At 43.0% G+C, this 18,012-nt stretch overlaps 1 protein-coding gene across 2 annotated transcripts in view; it reads left to right on the forward strand.

Moving 5' to 3' along the window:
• ZEB1 (zinc finger E-box binding homeobox 1) overlaps positions 1-18,012 on the forward strand; it is a 228,261-nt gene that overhangs the window by 124,445 nt on the left and 85,804 nt on the right. Inside the window, exon 1 of one of the 2 annotated variants that reach the window (XM_045003642.1) lies at positions 16,039-16,112. The exons of the other annotated variant lie outside the window; for it this stretch is intronic. Coding sequence (XP_044859577.1) covers positions 16,109-16,112 — 4 coding nt within the window. The 5' untranslated portion in view covers positions 16,039-16,108. Of the gene's footprint in view, positions 1-16,038; positions 16,113-18,012 lie in introns of those variants that run through there. 2 annotated transcript variants of the gene reach the window in all.

Genomic DNA, 18,012 nt, shown 5'->3' on the forward strand with positions numbered 1-18,012 from the left:
GATGAGGACCCTTCCACTAGGGTTCCAAGGTGTGTTTTCAATGATGGTGCCATACATAGACCCAGTCACCTGGCTCAAGATCGCTGCAAGAGTCAGAGGTGGGTTCCGTCGGCCAGACGGATCGAACCTGTGAATGGACGTGACTTACAGCTTGCATTAATCCCTTGCAATATTGAAGGAGCGTACTGTGAGGCAAGTTCAAGTCTGGGACTAGAGTAATGGTAGCCATAGCTCGCATACGGAGTGCCATAACAATTTCAAAAGGACTCAATTTATGCATTTGGGATGGAGTAAATCACATTTCTGTAAGGGCCAACGGTAAGGCTGCTGGCCAGCTTAACCCTGTAGAGTCACGGACTTTAGCAAGTACACCATTTCGTCTTTCAACTGCACCTGCACTCTGTCAGTGGTAGGGACAGTGCAGCAGGTGTGTGATATGTAATACACTATCCAGGTGTTGAACAAGTTGTCCGGTAAAATGTGTACCCCGATCACTGGACAGAATGGCAGGAATTCCCTTGGCAGGCATAATATGTTTTAACAAACATTTGGCAACAGACAGTGAGTCAGCCTTGCGACAAGGAAAGGCTTCAGTCCAACCAGAAAATAAACATACCATAACCAAAATAAATTCATATAGTTGACACTTAGGCATTTGTACAAAATCAGGTTGCCAATGCAAGAATGGTGCTTGGGGCAGGCTCCGGAACCACTGAGCCACTTTTACAGGTTTACCAATATTGTGGCTTTGGCAAGTGGTACAGGTGGCACAGTGGCGGGCTGCAAAAGAGCTGAAATGGGTGGCCCACCATCCTGCCTTAGTTACAGCAGAGACCATCCCCTCCTTTCCGACACGTGAAACACCGTGTAGCAGGGTGGCCAGAGACGGATAGAGTGAAAAAGGGGCCACAAAGGCACCAGTCGATGAACGCCAAAGGGAATCAGGATATAGAGCGCAACCTTGGGCAACCCAGGAATCTTTCTCGGCTTCTGGGGCAGAGTCTTGGAGCAGGGGAAGGTTAGTGAGGGACGGCGGTGGTATAGAAACAGAAAGAGAACCTAGAAATGCATCTGGGGAAGGTTCTATGGCAGCAGGATGTTTAGCAGAGGCGTCAGCAAATGCGTTACCCTTAGCAACATTAGTATCCGCCATCGAGTGGCCAGGGCACTTAACAATAGCTAGGGCAGACAGAAGTAAAACTGCATATAGGAGAGCAGTGACGTAGGGGCCGTGAGGGTAAGAGGAGAGTGGAGGACAAGGGATTCAGCCATTTCGACTAGGTGTGCTGCGGCAGCCACAGCGCTGCGGCAGGGGCAAGCCTTGGGCAACAGAGTCCAAAGTGGCAAAGAAATAAGCCCCGGGGCGGTTCTTGTCTTCATGCATCTGAGTGAGAACTCCAAGTGCACACCCAAATTGTTCATGGCAGAAAAAGGGTAAAAGGCTTAGAATAGTCAGGCAGTCCTAAAGCGGGGGCAGAAGCCAAACCCTGTTTGAGGGAAACAAAGGCAGATTCTGCCTCAGGGGGCCACGGGGTCAGGCACAGAGAATCGAGTGAGTTCCTGGAGAGGTTTTTAGCAAGGGAGGCATACTGGGGAATCCATTGCCTGCAAAATCCAGCCATGCCCAAAAACTTTTGGACCTGGCGTGGGGAGCGGGGTCATGGAAAGCCAAGGATAGCTTGGACGCAGGCGGGAGAAAGTGTACAGGAACCTGAGAGAGGAGAAAGCCAAGGTATGTGACAGAGGCTTGACAGAGCTGTAGCTTAGAGTGAGAAGCCTTGTGACCCTTGTTTGCTAGGGCAGTAAGGAGCACTAAAGAATCAGTTTCTGAGGCAAACAACGAAGGGGAACAGAACAAGGGGCTTTTTTTGGGTCCTTTTTTACAATGAGATGGGAGTATGAAGGGGGTTGGGATCGATCCGGGTTTTTTTTCCGGAGAACGGGGTAAAGGGAAGCGCTCGGTCTGGTGGTGGGAGAGGAGGCTTCCAATAAAGCTTTTAACTTATTATTTGAATCTTTGAGAGAGGCGAGTTTCGATTCTGTCCACCTACAATTTGCCTCTTCCCACCACTGCATGAAACAATCAACCTCTCCTCTGGCCAATTTAGTTTTAGGTTGGCCGAGCTTGTCTTTTAAGACGTCCACTCGGTCTTTGTCACAAGATCCTAACAGTGGCCACTGAGTTTTGGGATCCCCCTGCGTTAACCTAGACCATTTTTCCAGACATTTGCAGGAGTCCGCACCCTTCCTAAAATACATAAAATGAGCCTGCGTTCCTTTAGGGAACTGTCCCAACTTAGACGTCTGGTTACCCATACAGGAGGACTTTACGCACACCAATCGCACAAGAAGGAAATTTGGGTTTGTCAGAGCGATGCCCGGTGCAACACACAGAAGGAGCCCACAGGCTACTGCCTCAGTCGCCCTTGCTTTCACACCAAGGGTTTTACCCAAACCCATTATTCCTAAATATAAGGAAAATTCTGACCTCCCTTTAGAGAGAATTGAATTAGTAACATTCTGAAAGGTAAGTGTACAAGACTTTTTACATAAAAGCCTGTTGTATTCTTCTGAGATAAATGGGTGGGAGGGGACAAAAGAAACTCAGGCAACACCTTTTTGATCATGGTTTTTGGACCAGAGAAACACTGTCTAATATAGATGTCCCTTTCAGCAAGGAAGAGATTCTAAATGATAGCGAATGTAATAGTTGGTGACTATAGCTTGGTTGTACCATGTACTAATAAGTATAAAAGGCTTGAGTCTGATCTCACTGGTCAAAGTGTATGGCAATTAAAGTTCCCCAGTCTCTATCTTCCTCAGTGAATTAATTTTTCACTAAGAAAATTAATTTTGAAGAGTAAAGCTGTGTGCTTATATCATATTACACAAAACTCTCAGAACTAGGATGATGAGACTTGTAAAAAGTGCATTTGCAAAAGATTGTGCAGATTTCACTCACTCAGACCATGGGGACAGGAACCCCTTGGTCGGCCAATCCCCGGACGTAGACGGCGCCCAGATTCAAGCACTCCACAGGGAGGACGGATAGACACAGAGACAGAATAGTCCTCAGTCTGGACAAAACACAGAAATAATTACCTGACCAGATTCCTGATGTCAGATCCTGGGATCCCTACCAGAACAGAGTGGGAACCAACAGGTTTGATGGTGTAGATTTCACTGTGGTCGTGTGCCTTTCCGTTCAGGCGGAGGACCGCTCCGGCCAAATGCCCAGGTGCCAGCTGCCATGGTCATCCTACAAAAACGGTCAGTGAAGACGGTTGCCATTTTAGTGGGACCTCCAAATTGTTAAAGTTAGACTCAGAATTTATCAGACCACTCTGTTTTATTAGCAAAGCGCTCTGCTAATACACCCAGATAATGTGAGCACCATGCAAGACCCACACTACCTTATTTATACAGATAAAAGGGCGCAAACTTAACAAGAGGACAAAAAAAGCAGAACTGACAAGTTTATCTGAGGCTAGACATACATAGTTAATTTCCTTACTAACTTTTACCAATCTCTGGTTAATGTTCCACCATTAGCTTAAGTCAGGGGTCTCAAACTCAAATGACCCCGAGGGCCGCATGAGGACTAGTGCATTGGCCCGAGGGCCGCATCACTGACACGCCCCCTTGCTGCCCCTGGCTCCACCCCCAATCCATCCCTTCCATGAGGCCCCGCCCCACCCTGTCTCTTCTCCACCTCCTCCCCTAAGCGCGCGGCTCCCCGCTCCTCCCCCCTTCCTCCTGGAAAGTGCTAAGCGCCACCAACAGCTGTTTGGCGGCTTGGCGGCGGGAAGCGCCTGGAGGTAGGCAGAAAAAAAAATGAAGAGTAATATAGTAGTATAGTATTAAAATATAGTATGCTATTAAAAGTCAATTTATTAACTTTTTTATTAACTTCTTTAATTGTAATATGAAACGTCAGTGCTAATTTTGACAGTCATTTCATTTTTGGCCACTTAGCTGGCAGCGTTTTGCATCAACCAGAGCATCAATATTAGGTTTGATATCCTGAGACGAAACCAATCTCAGTGTTGCTTGCAAATGTTCATCAGTGAGCCTTGACCTTAATACAGATTTGTTAATCTTCATGGAAGAGAAAAACTGTTCACATATATATGTACTTCCAAACATTGCCATTATCCTTGCAGAAGCAGAGAATAACATGGGAAATCTTTCTTGTGAAAGAAACCTGTAGAATTCTAGAATTCCAACATCTGTATACTTCTGCTTCAAAATCGTGTCACACTGAAGCTCCACTAACTCCATCTGCATTTCCTCTGCAACATTGTCAATTTCAACAGCAAATGATGTGGAAAAAAGTTGAAAATGTGGTTCAAGTGCCTTGAAATCTTTAAACCGCACATCAAACTGTTTGTGTAAGTTAGAAATGATCTCTGCATATTCTTTCAAGGATTTGGGTTCAACTTTTCCTAAGGAATTCAGAGTTGAGAAATGGACCAAATTGCCAGCAGTCAGCTGTTTCCCCCATAAAGTAAGCTTGACTTTGAATGACTTAATACTGTCATACATCTGTGTTATCACCTGTTTTCTACCCTGAAGTTTCAAGTTCAGTGCATTCAGGTGATCAGTTACATCTGTTAGAAAAGCAAGGTTGCAGATAAAAGTGGAATCAGCAAGCTGTGGAACCTCCTTGTTTTTCATTTTCATGAAGGAATCAATCACCTCTCTAAGTGCAAAAAAAACGCTTCAAAACATTTCCACAACTCAGCCATCTAACTTGAGTGTGATACAGAAGTTCCCCATATTCACTGTCCATACTTGCTAGAAAAGAAGTGAACTGTCTGTGATTCAGCCCTCGTGCACGTATAAAATTAACAGTTTTAACAACTACATCCATAACTTCTTTCATTTGTAGACTTTTACTACACAGGGCTTCTTGGTGCAAAATACAATGTATACTGGTGAAGCTAATTCCTGGTATATTGAGGCTGTTCAGTTTGGTCTTCAATAATCCAACCACACCAATGTTTTCAGAGCACATTGATGGCGCACTGTCCGTAGCCAAAGATACGAGTTTGTTCCATGGCAGCGCAGCTTTTTCAATGCACTCTTCCAATCCTTGAAATATGTCACGTCCCGTTGTGGTACCCTTCAGTGGCATTAAGTCTAGCAATTCTTCAGTTATATTCAAATTGCAGTCCACACCTCTAATGAACACTGCATACTGTGTGGCATCTGATACATCTGTACTCTCATCAAGAGCAATTGAAAATACTTCAAAGTCTTTTGCCATTTGAATCAATTGTTTTTGCACATTATCAGCTAAATCCGTTATCCTGCAGGCAACTGTATTTGCAGACAAGCTTATGCCTTCAAAAACTTTCTTCCTATCAGGACATAAAATTTCACTGGCCTTCATAAGACATTCTTTTATGAATAAGCCTTCTGTAAAAGGTCGCGATGATTTAGCGATCATTTCGCTTATCACAAAACTTGCTCTTACTGAATCTTCGCTAGACTTGTTAATCCCTGAAAATAAATTTCTTTGCTTGGCAAATGTTGCTTTAAGTTGCTGAACTTTTTCCTCTCGGATTTTTCCGGTGAATGCATCATATTTTTCACGGTGCATCGTGTCATAGTGCCGACGCACGTTATACTCCTTGGGAACAGCAATCGTTTGCTGACAAATAAGGCATTGAATTTTATCTTTTACCTCTGTGAAAAAATATAAATTCTCCCATTTGTCTTGGAAAACTCTCTTTTTCTTCCATGAGTGTTCTTTTTTTTGACGAAGTCATTTCCAAGCAGTTTTAATAAATATATACACTCAGTAATGCACCTCACTCAAAGGACAAAACACGCACTTAGATTTACTGCCTAAGGCTCTGGGAGGGAGTTTGGGTGGGGGAGGGGGTCTGGAGTGCAGGCTCCAGGCTGCGGCAGGGGGTGGGGGTGCAGGCTTTGGGACGGAGTTTGGGGATAGGAGGGGGTGCAGGGGTGAGGGCTGTGGGGCTGAGGGTGAGGGGTTTGAGGCATTGGAGAGGCTCGGGGCATTGGAGAGTCTCAGGACTAGGGCAGAAGGGCAGGGGAAGGGCAGCGTGCCCTGGCCTAGTGCAGGGGGGCGCTAGGACCCTGCGGCATAGCGGAGGAGTGGAGTCAGCGTGAGCTCCCGGGCGGTGAGAGGGCAGCAAGTGGGGGCCGGGAGACACTGGGGGGAGGCGCGTGGGGGCGGCAGGTGGGGCCAGGGGAGAGACCTGGCCCCAAACATTGGGGAGCAGCGCGCGGGGAGTTTAGGCACAGAAAATAACTCGGGGAGGGGGGCGGGGGTGAGGGGAGTTTGGTGGCGACAGGAAGTAACTGGGGGAGCTCCGCGGGCCGCAGGGAAGAGCTCCGAGGGCCGCATGTTTGAGACCCCTGGCTTAAAGGAACATACAACATTTCTTTAATCCATTCTTATTTTTACAATATAATTCATTCTACTTTCACAATATATACTTTCTAACAACTTGCTCATCTCTTCAGGTTATTGGCAAGAACCACAGTAATCGATTCTGTCACTAATCCAATTCTAATTCTAATTCTTTCATCATTCTAATTCTTTTGTCTAGTAAAGTAAACTATAAGTCCCTCCAGAAGCACATCCTTTCACTAAATAGAATTTGTATACATATTAGGCTGCATTGAGCTGTCCTGTCACACAGAATGAAAGACTTGGTAAGACATGCATTAACTGTTCTGTATTTTAGATCAGTCTTATTACTGGAGAACTAGATGGCTCAAAAGGAGAAATTAAATCCCACCTTTTGTTCATAACTTTTAGTTGCCACTATGAACTGATCACCTGATGGCTCTCTAGCATATATGGGCTCTCTAGCATATATGAAATCAGTTGGTTGTCTTAGTCCAGTTTACACCTGGCACTCATGTTGGCCGTCTCAGCAGAGAAGTCATGGACTGCACTTCTGACTTCCAAAAAGTTGTCCCTGCAGGAAAAATTAGAGCTACATTAATGGGTTATTAAGGGGAAGCTTGCAATCAAACGAAATATAACTCAGCATTTTCTGGTTTTCTAAAGTTTAAGGAGATTCTTGCAACCCAAGAGAATCCAACAGTCTTAATTAACTATGTCCTCTTTTGATCTTTATCTTAAGAAGCTCCTCACAGGTCACACCTTACTCCTCAAGCTATCTGTCTATTGTGATCTCTAACAATCATCAAATTACTCCTTGTATCAGAGAGTGGTGAAATTCCATGGGACTCTGTAAATAAGAATGTTGGTTTGTAATTGTGGGTCTAGAGAAATGGCTACTTTTTGTGAGAGAACTTAACTACGTGTACTCAGTTACTATGCCACCCTAACGGGGGCAGAGTTAAGGCTGTTTGGTTCTGTTAATTGAGAAGTGGCACCTTACCTCTGTATTATCTGGTTTTCTGTTATGATACCAATGTCAAATTTAATTTTTAAGTCAAACTGATTTTAGAGAGGTTTGAAACTTCAGGTTTACACCAAATAGTTGTTGCATGCTTACCTGGCATGGCTACTCATCACTCCTTAATATAAGACTATAATACAAGACTTTTTAAAGCTACATTGATCACCCAGTATCATTTTGATGCTCTGTTGCCTTTCAGTCTCCCCTGCTTCACTATTATCAGGTATAAATTTTACAGGTGATCAATAAAACAATGCAGCATACTCACTTGTTTGGCTCCAAAATAATATCAACAACATTATCTACCTCACAGGGAAGATTCGATAGTTGAGATCAAAGGGAATGTAGGAAGATTCAATCGGATGACTGTTTTACCAATTACTTCATAGTATCAAGAAGCGTGATAGTACAGACGCTCCCCAGGTTACGCAAACCCGACTAACGCAAACCTGCACTTACGGAAAAAGTTCCGTAAGCGCGTGTGGGTTTTTGGGGGTTTTTTTGTGGGGTTTTTTTTTTCGTAATTGTCGGGTATATGTCCCCAACTTATGCAAAATTTGACTTACGCAAGGCGTTTCGGAGACAACGCTTGCGTAAGTCGGGGAGTGTCTGTATCAAGAATTTTAAAGGAACTTTAAGGTCAGACAAATGCCTGGAGTATCTGGATATTCAAATACAGTATAATGCAAAAAACCCAAGCCCATTATTCCTAAATATAAGGAAAATTCTGACCTCCCTTTAGAGAGAATTGAATTAGTAACATTCTGAAAGGTAAATGTACAAGACTTTTTACATAAAAGCCTGTTGTATTCTTCTGAGAGAAATGGGTGGGAGGGGACAAAAGAAACTCAGGCAACACCTTTTTGATCATGGTTTTTGGACCAGAGAAACACTGTCTAATATAGATGTCCCTTTCAGCAAGGAAGAGATTCTAAATGATAGCGAATGTAATAGTTGGTGACTATAGCTTGGTTGTACCATGTACTAATAAGTATAAAAGGCTTGAGTCTGATCTCACTGGTCAAAGTGTATGGCAATTAAAGTTCCCCAGTCTCTATCTTCCTCAGTTATATTTTTCACTAAGAAAATTAATTTTGAAGAGTAAAGCTGTGTGCTTATATCATATTACACAAAACTCTCAGAACTAGGATGATGAGACTTGGAAAAAGTGCATTTGCAAAAGATTGTTACTTTTTAGTTTTATTTAGTAATGATATGATCAGAACTAAAAAAATCAACTTTGCTTTTAAATTACACAATAAAACAAATTCATTTGCTGTAGTTCAAGAATTGCTTTCCTGTCCCCCTCTTTTATTTACATGTTGGGTGGGCATGGAGTAACACATTCATCCTGGAGCTTTAGGTACTGTGGGACTTTTGTGTGATATGTCATGAATACATTTATTTCTGTTAAAATTGTTTTCAAAGTGAATGTAAAACACTATTAAATTGGAATTATTTGTACTTCTTTGTACCTGTTTTGCATAAATAGCAACAAATAGTTTGACTTCTGTGTTTGCTTTCTGAGAATAGCCTATTAGTTGGTTTTCTAGTAGAGATGTTTATGGAAATACAGGACTTTTAAAGCGGATATTGAGAAATATTCAGAGAAAGCCAAAGCTGAATTAGTAAATTCAAGTCTGAATGGAAACATCAGTTGAAGAATTATGGTCAACCAGCTAGGGAACAAAAAACATGTGATATGCCAAATTAAAATAAAACTACATAGCTCAAATAGTACTGTTAACAGCTCTAATTCTTTGCCAAACTATTTTGAAGAAGCAGCAAAGAATCCTGTGGCACCTTATAGACTAACAGACGTTTTGCAGCATGAGCTTTCGTGGGTGAATACCCACTTCTTCAGATGCAAGTGGTGGAAATTTCCTGGGGCAGGTGTATATATAAGCAAGCAAGAAGCAAGCTAGAGATAACGAGGTTAGATCAATCAGGGTGGATGAGGCCCTGTTCTAGCAGTTGAGGTGTGAAAACCAAGGGAGGAGAAACTGGTTCTGTAATTGGCAAGCCATTCACAGTCTTTGTTTAGTCCTGAGCTGATGGTGTCAAATTTGCAGATGAACTGGAGCTCAGCAGTTTCTCTTTGAAGTCTGGTCCTAAAGTTTTTTTGCTGTAGGATGGCCACCTTAAGATCTGCTATTGTGTGGCCAGGGAGGTTGAAGTGTTCTCCTACAGGTTGTTGTATATTGCCATTCCTAATGTCTGATTTGTGTCCATTTATCCTTTTCCTTAGAGACTGTCCAGTTTGGCCGATGTACATAGCAGAGGGGCATTGCTGGCATATGATGGCATATATTACATTGGTGGAAGTGCAGGTGAATGAACCGGTGATGTTGTGGCTGATCTGGTTTGGTCCTGTGATGGTGTTGCTGGTGTAGATATGTGGGCAGAGTTGGCATCGAGGTTTGTTGCATGGATTGGTTCCTGAGCTAGAGTTACTATGGTGCGGTGTGCAGTTGCTGGTGAGAATATGCTTCAGGTTGGCAGGTTGTCTGTGGGCGAGAACTGGTCTGCCACCCAAGGCCTGTGAAAGTGTGGGATCATTGTCCAGGATGGGTTGTAGATCCCTGATGATGCGTTGTAGGGGTTTTAGCTGGGGACTGTATGTGATGACCAGTGGAGTCCTGTTGGTTTCTTTCTTGGGTTTGTCTTCCAGTAGGAGGCTTCTGGGTACACGTCTGGCTCTGTTGATCTGTTTCCTTTGTGGAAAAACAACATCGCTTGCCTCACAACCTAAGTCGTGCAACATGAACAACATGAACTCAGCTGTTATTTACGTGTCTTGCTACTGTAATTAGTTTTCTTTTCTCCTCTCTTCAGTTTCCACACTCAGTTTGGTGTCATCCCGAACTCATGCCTCTGCCCTAGCCATCATGCCTCTCTCCATTCTTCTGTCCCTCATTTTTCACCTCAGTCTTCTTCCCTCCAGTTTTCCTTCTTACCCAAGGTTCCAACTGCTTTAATAGTTGGAAACAGTCTTTTGAATAGCAATCTTAATCCTAACTAGACTGGATTTGTGGATGTTATTCTGAGTTATCACAGGTAATGACAGTTCTAGTGTTGGTACCTCAATTCAGTAATCGGTACTATCTGCGTATTAGTTTCTGGCCAGTTTAAAGTGCAACTCTACTCTGAAAAACGTACATTTAAAATGGCGTCTTAGTATTTAATAGTTCTGTTCTTTTTAAGTAGACAGTCATATCCACTGGCTGCAGTGACAAATAAGGGGTTTTGTTTTGTACTATTTATTCCTTCTGTTAGTAGTGCAGATGGAACACTGCTGAGAGAAAATGAGCAGGAGTCACTGCAAATCGCTTAGCTTCTACTGGCAGAGATCTGTGTCCTTATACCCCAGTCTCGTCTCCCACAAAACCTGCTTCCATTCTCTACTTCACCCTCAGAGCTCTTCAGCCTACTTCTACTTCCTCTTCCTGCTGTCCGTCACGCTTAGGGTTGCCATCTTTCTAATTGCTGGTAACCAGACCCCCCCGCTGCCTTATCCCTCTGCCCTGCCTCTCTCCCCCACCCCCAAGGCCCTGCCCTTGTCACTCGCTCCTCTTACCCCTTCCCCTGTCGTGCGCTGGATTATCTCAAAAAGCCTGTCTGCAGGTGGGAGGCGGCCCCAGCTGAGCAGGGGCCGGCACAGATTAATGACTCAGCACCTCCTTCTGACCCACGGTAACCAGACTTTTGGTTCGGGTGCCATTTAGGTAGGGTGACCATGCTGAATACAGGACACATGGTAAAATTACTCGTATTCAAGCGAGTTCAGCGGCAGTCAATCAGAACTATGCAGTACAAACATTCAAATTAACATTGTTGACTGAGCCCCCATTAAAAAGAAATACTGCGTAGTTGAATTCTTTTCATTTATCTTCTTATCTTTAAGGCTTAAGGTTCACATGGGAACACACACACCCCTTCCCCCCCCCCCCCCACGTACCTCTCTCTTACACAGGGGGTGACCGACAGACCAACCTTCCCTGCCCAGAGCTCTCCACCCTCCATGCCAGTCTGGGCCCCCAGGACGGACCCACCTCTCCCAGTACCTGGCGCCACGTCCCCCCCCAGGCTACATGTGTGTGTGGGGGGGGAATGCAGAGTCACATGTCCCCCACCCTAGACTTCTGTCAGGGTTCATACCAGAATGGGGCCAGCAGCAGCCTTTCAGCACTGTATGGGAGGGAAGGGATGGGAGCCACAGAAGGAGGAAAGGCCTGGCCCTGCGTGCTGCAGCTTTGCCACACCACCAGCCTTGCACACCCTTCCCCATTGTCATCCATTGGACCACCTCACTCACCGCTGGTGGGCGGGAAGCTGGCGAGCAGGGATCCAGCCAGCAGCTGGACCCGCCAGTACTGATGGGCGGGGGAGGCAGAAAATATGGGACAATTTGTCCATTTTAAAGAAAGTCAGGACACCTGCAGGAGGTCTTAAATACGGGACACCTGGTAAAATTACTCGTATTCAAGTGAGTTCAGCGGCAGTCAATCAGAACTATGCAGTACAAACATTCAAATTAACATGAAGTTGATTGAGCCCCCATTAAAAAGAAATACTATGTAGTTGGATTCTTTTTATTTACCACCCAGACACAGAAGCCAAAAACCAGACTGTCCAGGTAAAACCCAGACAGATGGCAACACTAGTCACACTCCTGCATCCTCTAATCTCTTTTTAATCTAGAAACACTTCTTTCCCAAAAGCACTCTAGATTCTAATAATGTCTAGCTCAGGGGTAGGCAACCTATGGCACGGATGCCGAAGGTGGCACATGAGCTGATTTTCAGTGGCACTCACACTGCCTGGGTCCTGGCCTCCGGTCCGGGGGGCTTTGCATTTTAATTTAATTTTAAATGAAGCTTCTTAAACGTTTTAAAAACCTTATTTACTTTACATACAACAATTGTTTAGTTATATATTATAGACTTATAGAAAGAGACCTTCTAAAAAGGTTAAAATGTATTACTGACACCTGAAACCTTAAATTAGAGTGAATAAATGAAGACACGGCATGCCACTTCTGAAAGGTTGCCGACCCCTGGTCTAGCTTTTCCTCTCTTAATTCCTCTTTCCTTGGCCTCAGATATTGCCTCTTTCCTCCATAATCTCTTTGATATTACCTGAAAGCCCCCCTCCTCCCCGAAACTCCACACTATGCAATTCTTTCCCCCCTGTGCATTTCTTCTCACTGCCCTTTCTCCATGGTAGCCTTCACTTCTCTGCCATCCGTTTCATCTAGCATCCCTTCCTCATTTCTTCCTGACTTCCAGGATGTCCTGTCCCTCCCCTCTGCTGCCCTCTCTTCCTTCCTGCCCTTTCTAATATCACCATTCCTCTTCCTGGTGTCCATCTTTTCCTCCTTTCTTCCAGCCCCCAAATCGTCTATCCCCTAGAATCCTTCTGCCTTCTTCCTCTATCCCGGCATCAACTCTAGCCCCTCTATCACACTCTGCCCTGGCTTCTACCCTACATCATATTGCATCTTCTCCTGATAGCCTCCATTTCTCTCTAATACCAATAATCCCCAAGCCACTTTCCATTGGCATTTGATTTTTCCCTACAGATCCTTTACCCTCCCCGTCTTTTCCTATTCCCCAAAGCCTCTTTGCTCCCTTCAACTAGTTTCCTCCTCTAATTTAAGATCCCTCTGCTTTTCTCTCCCCCACCAAAGATCACCATTGCCTAGAATTCTTTCCCACTGTGTTCCCCATTATCTACCCCCACGGGGATCTCCTCTTTCTTCTTACTGCTGTCCTCAGTTTACCCCGTCCTCTAACAAGAATTCACTTGTTCCTCTGTCCGTTTATTCCCCTTCCTCAAATATCTTCCTATCTCATTATGGAGTTCTCTATCCCTCCATTCCAAAATGTCTCCCTGTAGATCATCTTCTGTCTTGAATCTCCCTGACACTTTCCAGGACTCTGAGTCAACATATAGGGATATGAAGCTGTGAGGGATAGCTCAATGGTTTGAGCATTGGGGGGAGGGATAGCTCAGTGGTTTGAGCATTGGCCTGCTAAACCCAGGGTTGTGAGTTCAATCCTTGAGGGATCTGGGGCAAAAATCAGTACTTGGTCCTGCTAGTGAAGGCAGGGGGCTGGACTTGATGACCTTTCAAGGTCCCTTCCAGTTCTAGGAGATGGGTATATCTCCAATTATTTATCAATTTATTTAAGTACAGAGACAGTACTATCACCTCTATCAAGGCTGAAACTTAGTGGGGACAGGTCTTCTATCCATCCTTAAAATTACAGCTGTGTGTTTGTTTTTGGATAACATGAGGTAGTAGTGAGCAACATTTTCTCGGAGAAGACAGCAAGAAGCAGGATGGCTTTTGTCCAAAAGTACTCCAATATTTATTATAACTATTTTGAGTGATGACAAAACATAGATTAGGACCAATTTTGTGAGAATGTCTCACCAGAAAGGGACCTAAACACAGTCGGTACTGGGTGTGCGTAGAGGGGAGGGCATTTCAGCCAGTTTCATACATTGAAATTTTAGGTTTTCTTGAAAAGTTGTACCTAACAACCCATGGAATGTGTTAATGCCCTTCATTGCTTACTAAAGCTATTAGCGAGACACCAGAGCACATTATTGATGAGAATTATTAATGTTTTCTTTTGGAAGGGCAAACTGCCTGACATTTTAGTCGCTCACTTAGAAAAACATCTTTGAATGCTAACAACCTTGCCAATTATCCTGTCTCCTTGTGAAGGAGATCACAGTGATGGGCAGAATCCCCTTGGAGAATAACATGAGGGGGAAAGGAGTCCAAGAGAGCTGGCTGTATTTTAAAGAATCCTTATTGAGGTTGCAGGAACAAACCATCCCAATGTGCAGAAAGAATAGTAAATATGGCAAGAGACCAGCTTGGCTCAACAGTGAAATCCTTGCTGATCTTAAACACAAAAAAAAAGCTTACAGGAAGTGGAAGATTGGACATATGACCAGGAAGGAGTATAAAAATATTGCTCAGGCATGCAGGAGTGAAATCAGGAAGGCCAAGAGTAACAAGAAGGGTTTCTTCAGGTATGTTAGCAACAAGAAAGTGGTCAAGGAAAGTGTGGAGGACCCCTTACTGAATGAGGGAGGCAACCTAGTGACAGAGGATGTGGAAAAAGCTAATGTACTCAGTGCTTTTTTTGCCTCTGTTTTAATGAACAAGGACAGCTCCCAGACTACTGCACTGGGTGGCATAGCATGGGGAGGAGGTGACCAGCCCTCTGTGGAGAAAGAAGTGGTTCGGAACTATTTCGAAAAGCTAGACGAGCCCAAGTCCATGGGGCTGGATGCGCTGCATCCAAGGGTGCTAAAGGAGTTAGTAGATATGATTGCAGAGCCATTGGCCATTATCTCTGAAAATTCATGGCAAACGGGGGAGGTCCCAGATGACTGGAAAAAGGCTAATGTAGTACCCATCTTTAAAAAAAGGAAGGAGGAGGATCCGGGGAACTACAGGCCAATCAGCCTCACCTCAGTCCCTGGAAAAATCATGGAGCAGTTCCTCAAGGAATCTATTCTGGTGCACTTAGAGGAAAGGAAAGTGATCAGGAACAGTCAGCATGGATTCACCAAGGAAAGTCATGCCTGACAAACCTATTGGTCTTCTATGATGAGATAACTGGCTTTGTGGATGAGAGGAAAGCAGTGGATGTGATATTCCTTGACTTTAGCAAAGCTTTTTATACAGTCTCCCACAGTATTCTTGCTGGCAAGTTAAAGTAGTATGGGCTGGATGAATGGACTATAAGGTGGATAGAAAGCTGGCAAGATCATTGGGCTCAACGGGTAGTGATCAATGGTTCTATGTCTAGTTGGCAGCCAGTATCAAGCGGAGTGCCCCCAGGGACGATCTTAGGGCCAGTTTTGTTCAATATCTTCATTAATGACCTGGAGGATGTCGTGGACTGCACCCTCAGCAAGTTTGCAGATGACACTAAACTGGGAGGAGTGGTAAATACGCTGGAGGGAAGGAATAGGATACAGAGGGACTTAGACAAATTAGAAGGTTGGGCCAAAAGAAATCTGATGAGGTTCAACAAGGACAAGTGCAGAGTCCTGCACTTAGGACGGAAGAATCCCATGCACTGCTACAAACTAGGGACCAAATGGCTAGGCAGCAGTTCTGCAGAAAAGGATTTAAGGGTTACAGTGGACGAGAACCTGGATATGAGTCAACATGTGTGCCCTTGTTGGATGCATGTATCCGACGAAGTGGGTATTCACCCACAAAAGCTCATGCTCCAAAACGTCTGTTAGTCTATAAGGTGCCACAAGACTCTTTGCTGCTGTCTAAAAACTGTAGCATAATTTGACTGTTTTATTGATCTGACATAGAGTACATACTTGCTATTGTTTGCACCAGTTAATAAAAGAATTTGTTGGCTTTCTTTTAACCGAACATTTGAGAAATGCTGTTCTGTTATGCTGTAGAATTTGAATTGCTTATGTACTGGAATATTTACTACCTTCTTTGTTGTTTCATTTCAGAATGACCTTATTTAAAGATGTATGAGGCTATTTATAATCGACTTTGTGGCAGTGATTAAAGAGGTGTGAATAATAGGTTATTGGAAGTTGACAGCTGCTTGTTTACTAAACCAGTGTTAGAACATTTATGCTGCTCAGTTCTACCTCATTTTTCTAAGGTGGGATTTGCATTTTGACAAGTGCATAGCATGGGTACGTGTTTGGCTTCTTTTTTTTTTTTTTTTTTAAGTGGTTACCAATGTATTGGTGGTTCTTATTTTTTACATCTGCATAAGACTAACAAATCACACACTATGTACCTAATAATCATTGTACCATGTATTAAGATAAGAGTCAACAAATTAGTTGTTTGGCTTGCAGAATGCCTTTCAAAGCATTGTTCTTCCTACATGGAAATTTCGGATGTGCTTAGTCAAATAGTCAAATGTCTGTCTGTCTGACAAAAGTAGTGCTTTTTATGAATGCTTCTAATATTTTTTATTTTGAAACATAGGGATTTTTAATGTCTTTGCCATTTTGGGGTTGAATTATTAATGTTCGATTCTTTTCCTATTTGTTGTTCAAAAGCAAGATTTAAAAACTGATTGGACACAGGAGGCTGTTTTTTTATTTATTAATTAAATAAAAATATATTTAAAATAATTTTATCTTTAAGCAATTCAGTATTTTTGTTACAACGCTTGTAAGCATGGTGATAAGCAGTAATAAGCTTGTATTACTGTCAGCTATTTATCCACACAATTGTAAAGCACAGGTAACTTCAGTTTCCCTCTGGTCTCCTGCTATTAATAATGTCTTTGACCTAGTGTACCCCTTCTAAAGGTGAGCAGTAATTAAAGCTCCCTGCTCAGTCGTGTGTCTTTCTTTAGTGGAAATAAACAGTTCCCTGTATGTCTCTAAATACTATAATGATGGGCAGCAGCATAAAATGTTAAGATAATTGAAAGGGACAAGGTGATGATGCAATATCTTTTATTGGAACAGCTTCTGTTGTGGAAGACGATTGAAGTGATTCTGGATGGAGATTGATTTGAGATGCACTGGAGAACTTCTAGAGCATATGCCATATGTATCTTGTGACTCTCTGCCAACAGAAAATTGATAAATAGATGCACTTTTCTTCACCAAGGTGTTTTGCTCCCAGTGATTGAGCTTATTTAAAATCTCTTCATGCATTTTTGAACTATTACCCAAGAAGTGGAGAAGGATGATATATTATTCACGAACTCATCTTGTTCCATATTTTAAGATCTGTATGTTACTAATGAGTAATATATTAAAATAATAGTTTAGTAACATTACTAATAACATAAGTGAGTTATGGAAAAATTTATAATTCTTGCTAGTTTCTTTTTGAAAGTTTGTCTTTATATAGTCTTTTTAAGATAATAGAATAAGTAACCATCATACTACCACCTTCAACTGTAATCTCATTAGTTACACAGGATTTAGCCTGACTAGTACTCAGGTGGAAAGTCCCAGATACTGCAAAAATTATTACTGACCCAGTGATCCTGAAAGTATTCTGAGCAATGAGCTGTTGTAGGTCCTACCTTTTAGATTAGATACAGTATCAAATTGAACCCATTTATACTTGTGCTCTCAAAAGGTAAATTGTATATTTATAAGAATACTGATACGTACCCCGGTTTCCTGGTCATATTTAAATTATGGCGGTTACATTCTCTCAGTAGTTTTAGTGATATTATTCTTCATTCCTCCTCAAAACTGTGGTATTGTTTACCTGGCCCAAAATGAGTGCCACATTCCACTCTAGAGAGAGTTACATTGTAGTGTTGAGTGGTAGAGCCTTAAATAGTCAGTTAAAGTGCTTTGGAATCCTCCTGGATGAAAAGATCTAAATATAATGTGGTATGGGGAAGGGGGGACCCCAGAGAAGTGTACGGTCTTCTACAATCTGCAGAATTTTTGAAAACCTCTCTAGGTGCCTTATGAAGCAATTTGGAACTTAGTATTTCAACTTAATTGGAATGTAATAAAATAAAAAGTGTGTGTATGCCATTTTAAAAATAGATTACTGTTCCCTGTGCTAGAACTGAGCACCCTAAGAAGGTTTCTTGACATATACTCT

The sequence above is a fragment of the Mauremys mutica genome, chromosome 2 (assembly GCF_020497125.1).
Source record: "Mauremys mutica isolate MM-2020 ecotype Southern chromosome 2, ASM2049712v1, whole genome shotgun sequence".
Classification (NCBI taxonomy): domain Eukaryota; kingdom Metazoa; phylum Chordata; order Testudines; family Geoemydidae; genus Mauremys; species Mauremys mutica.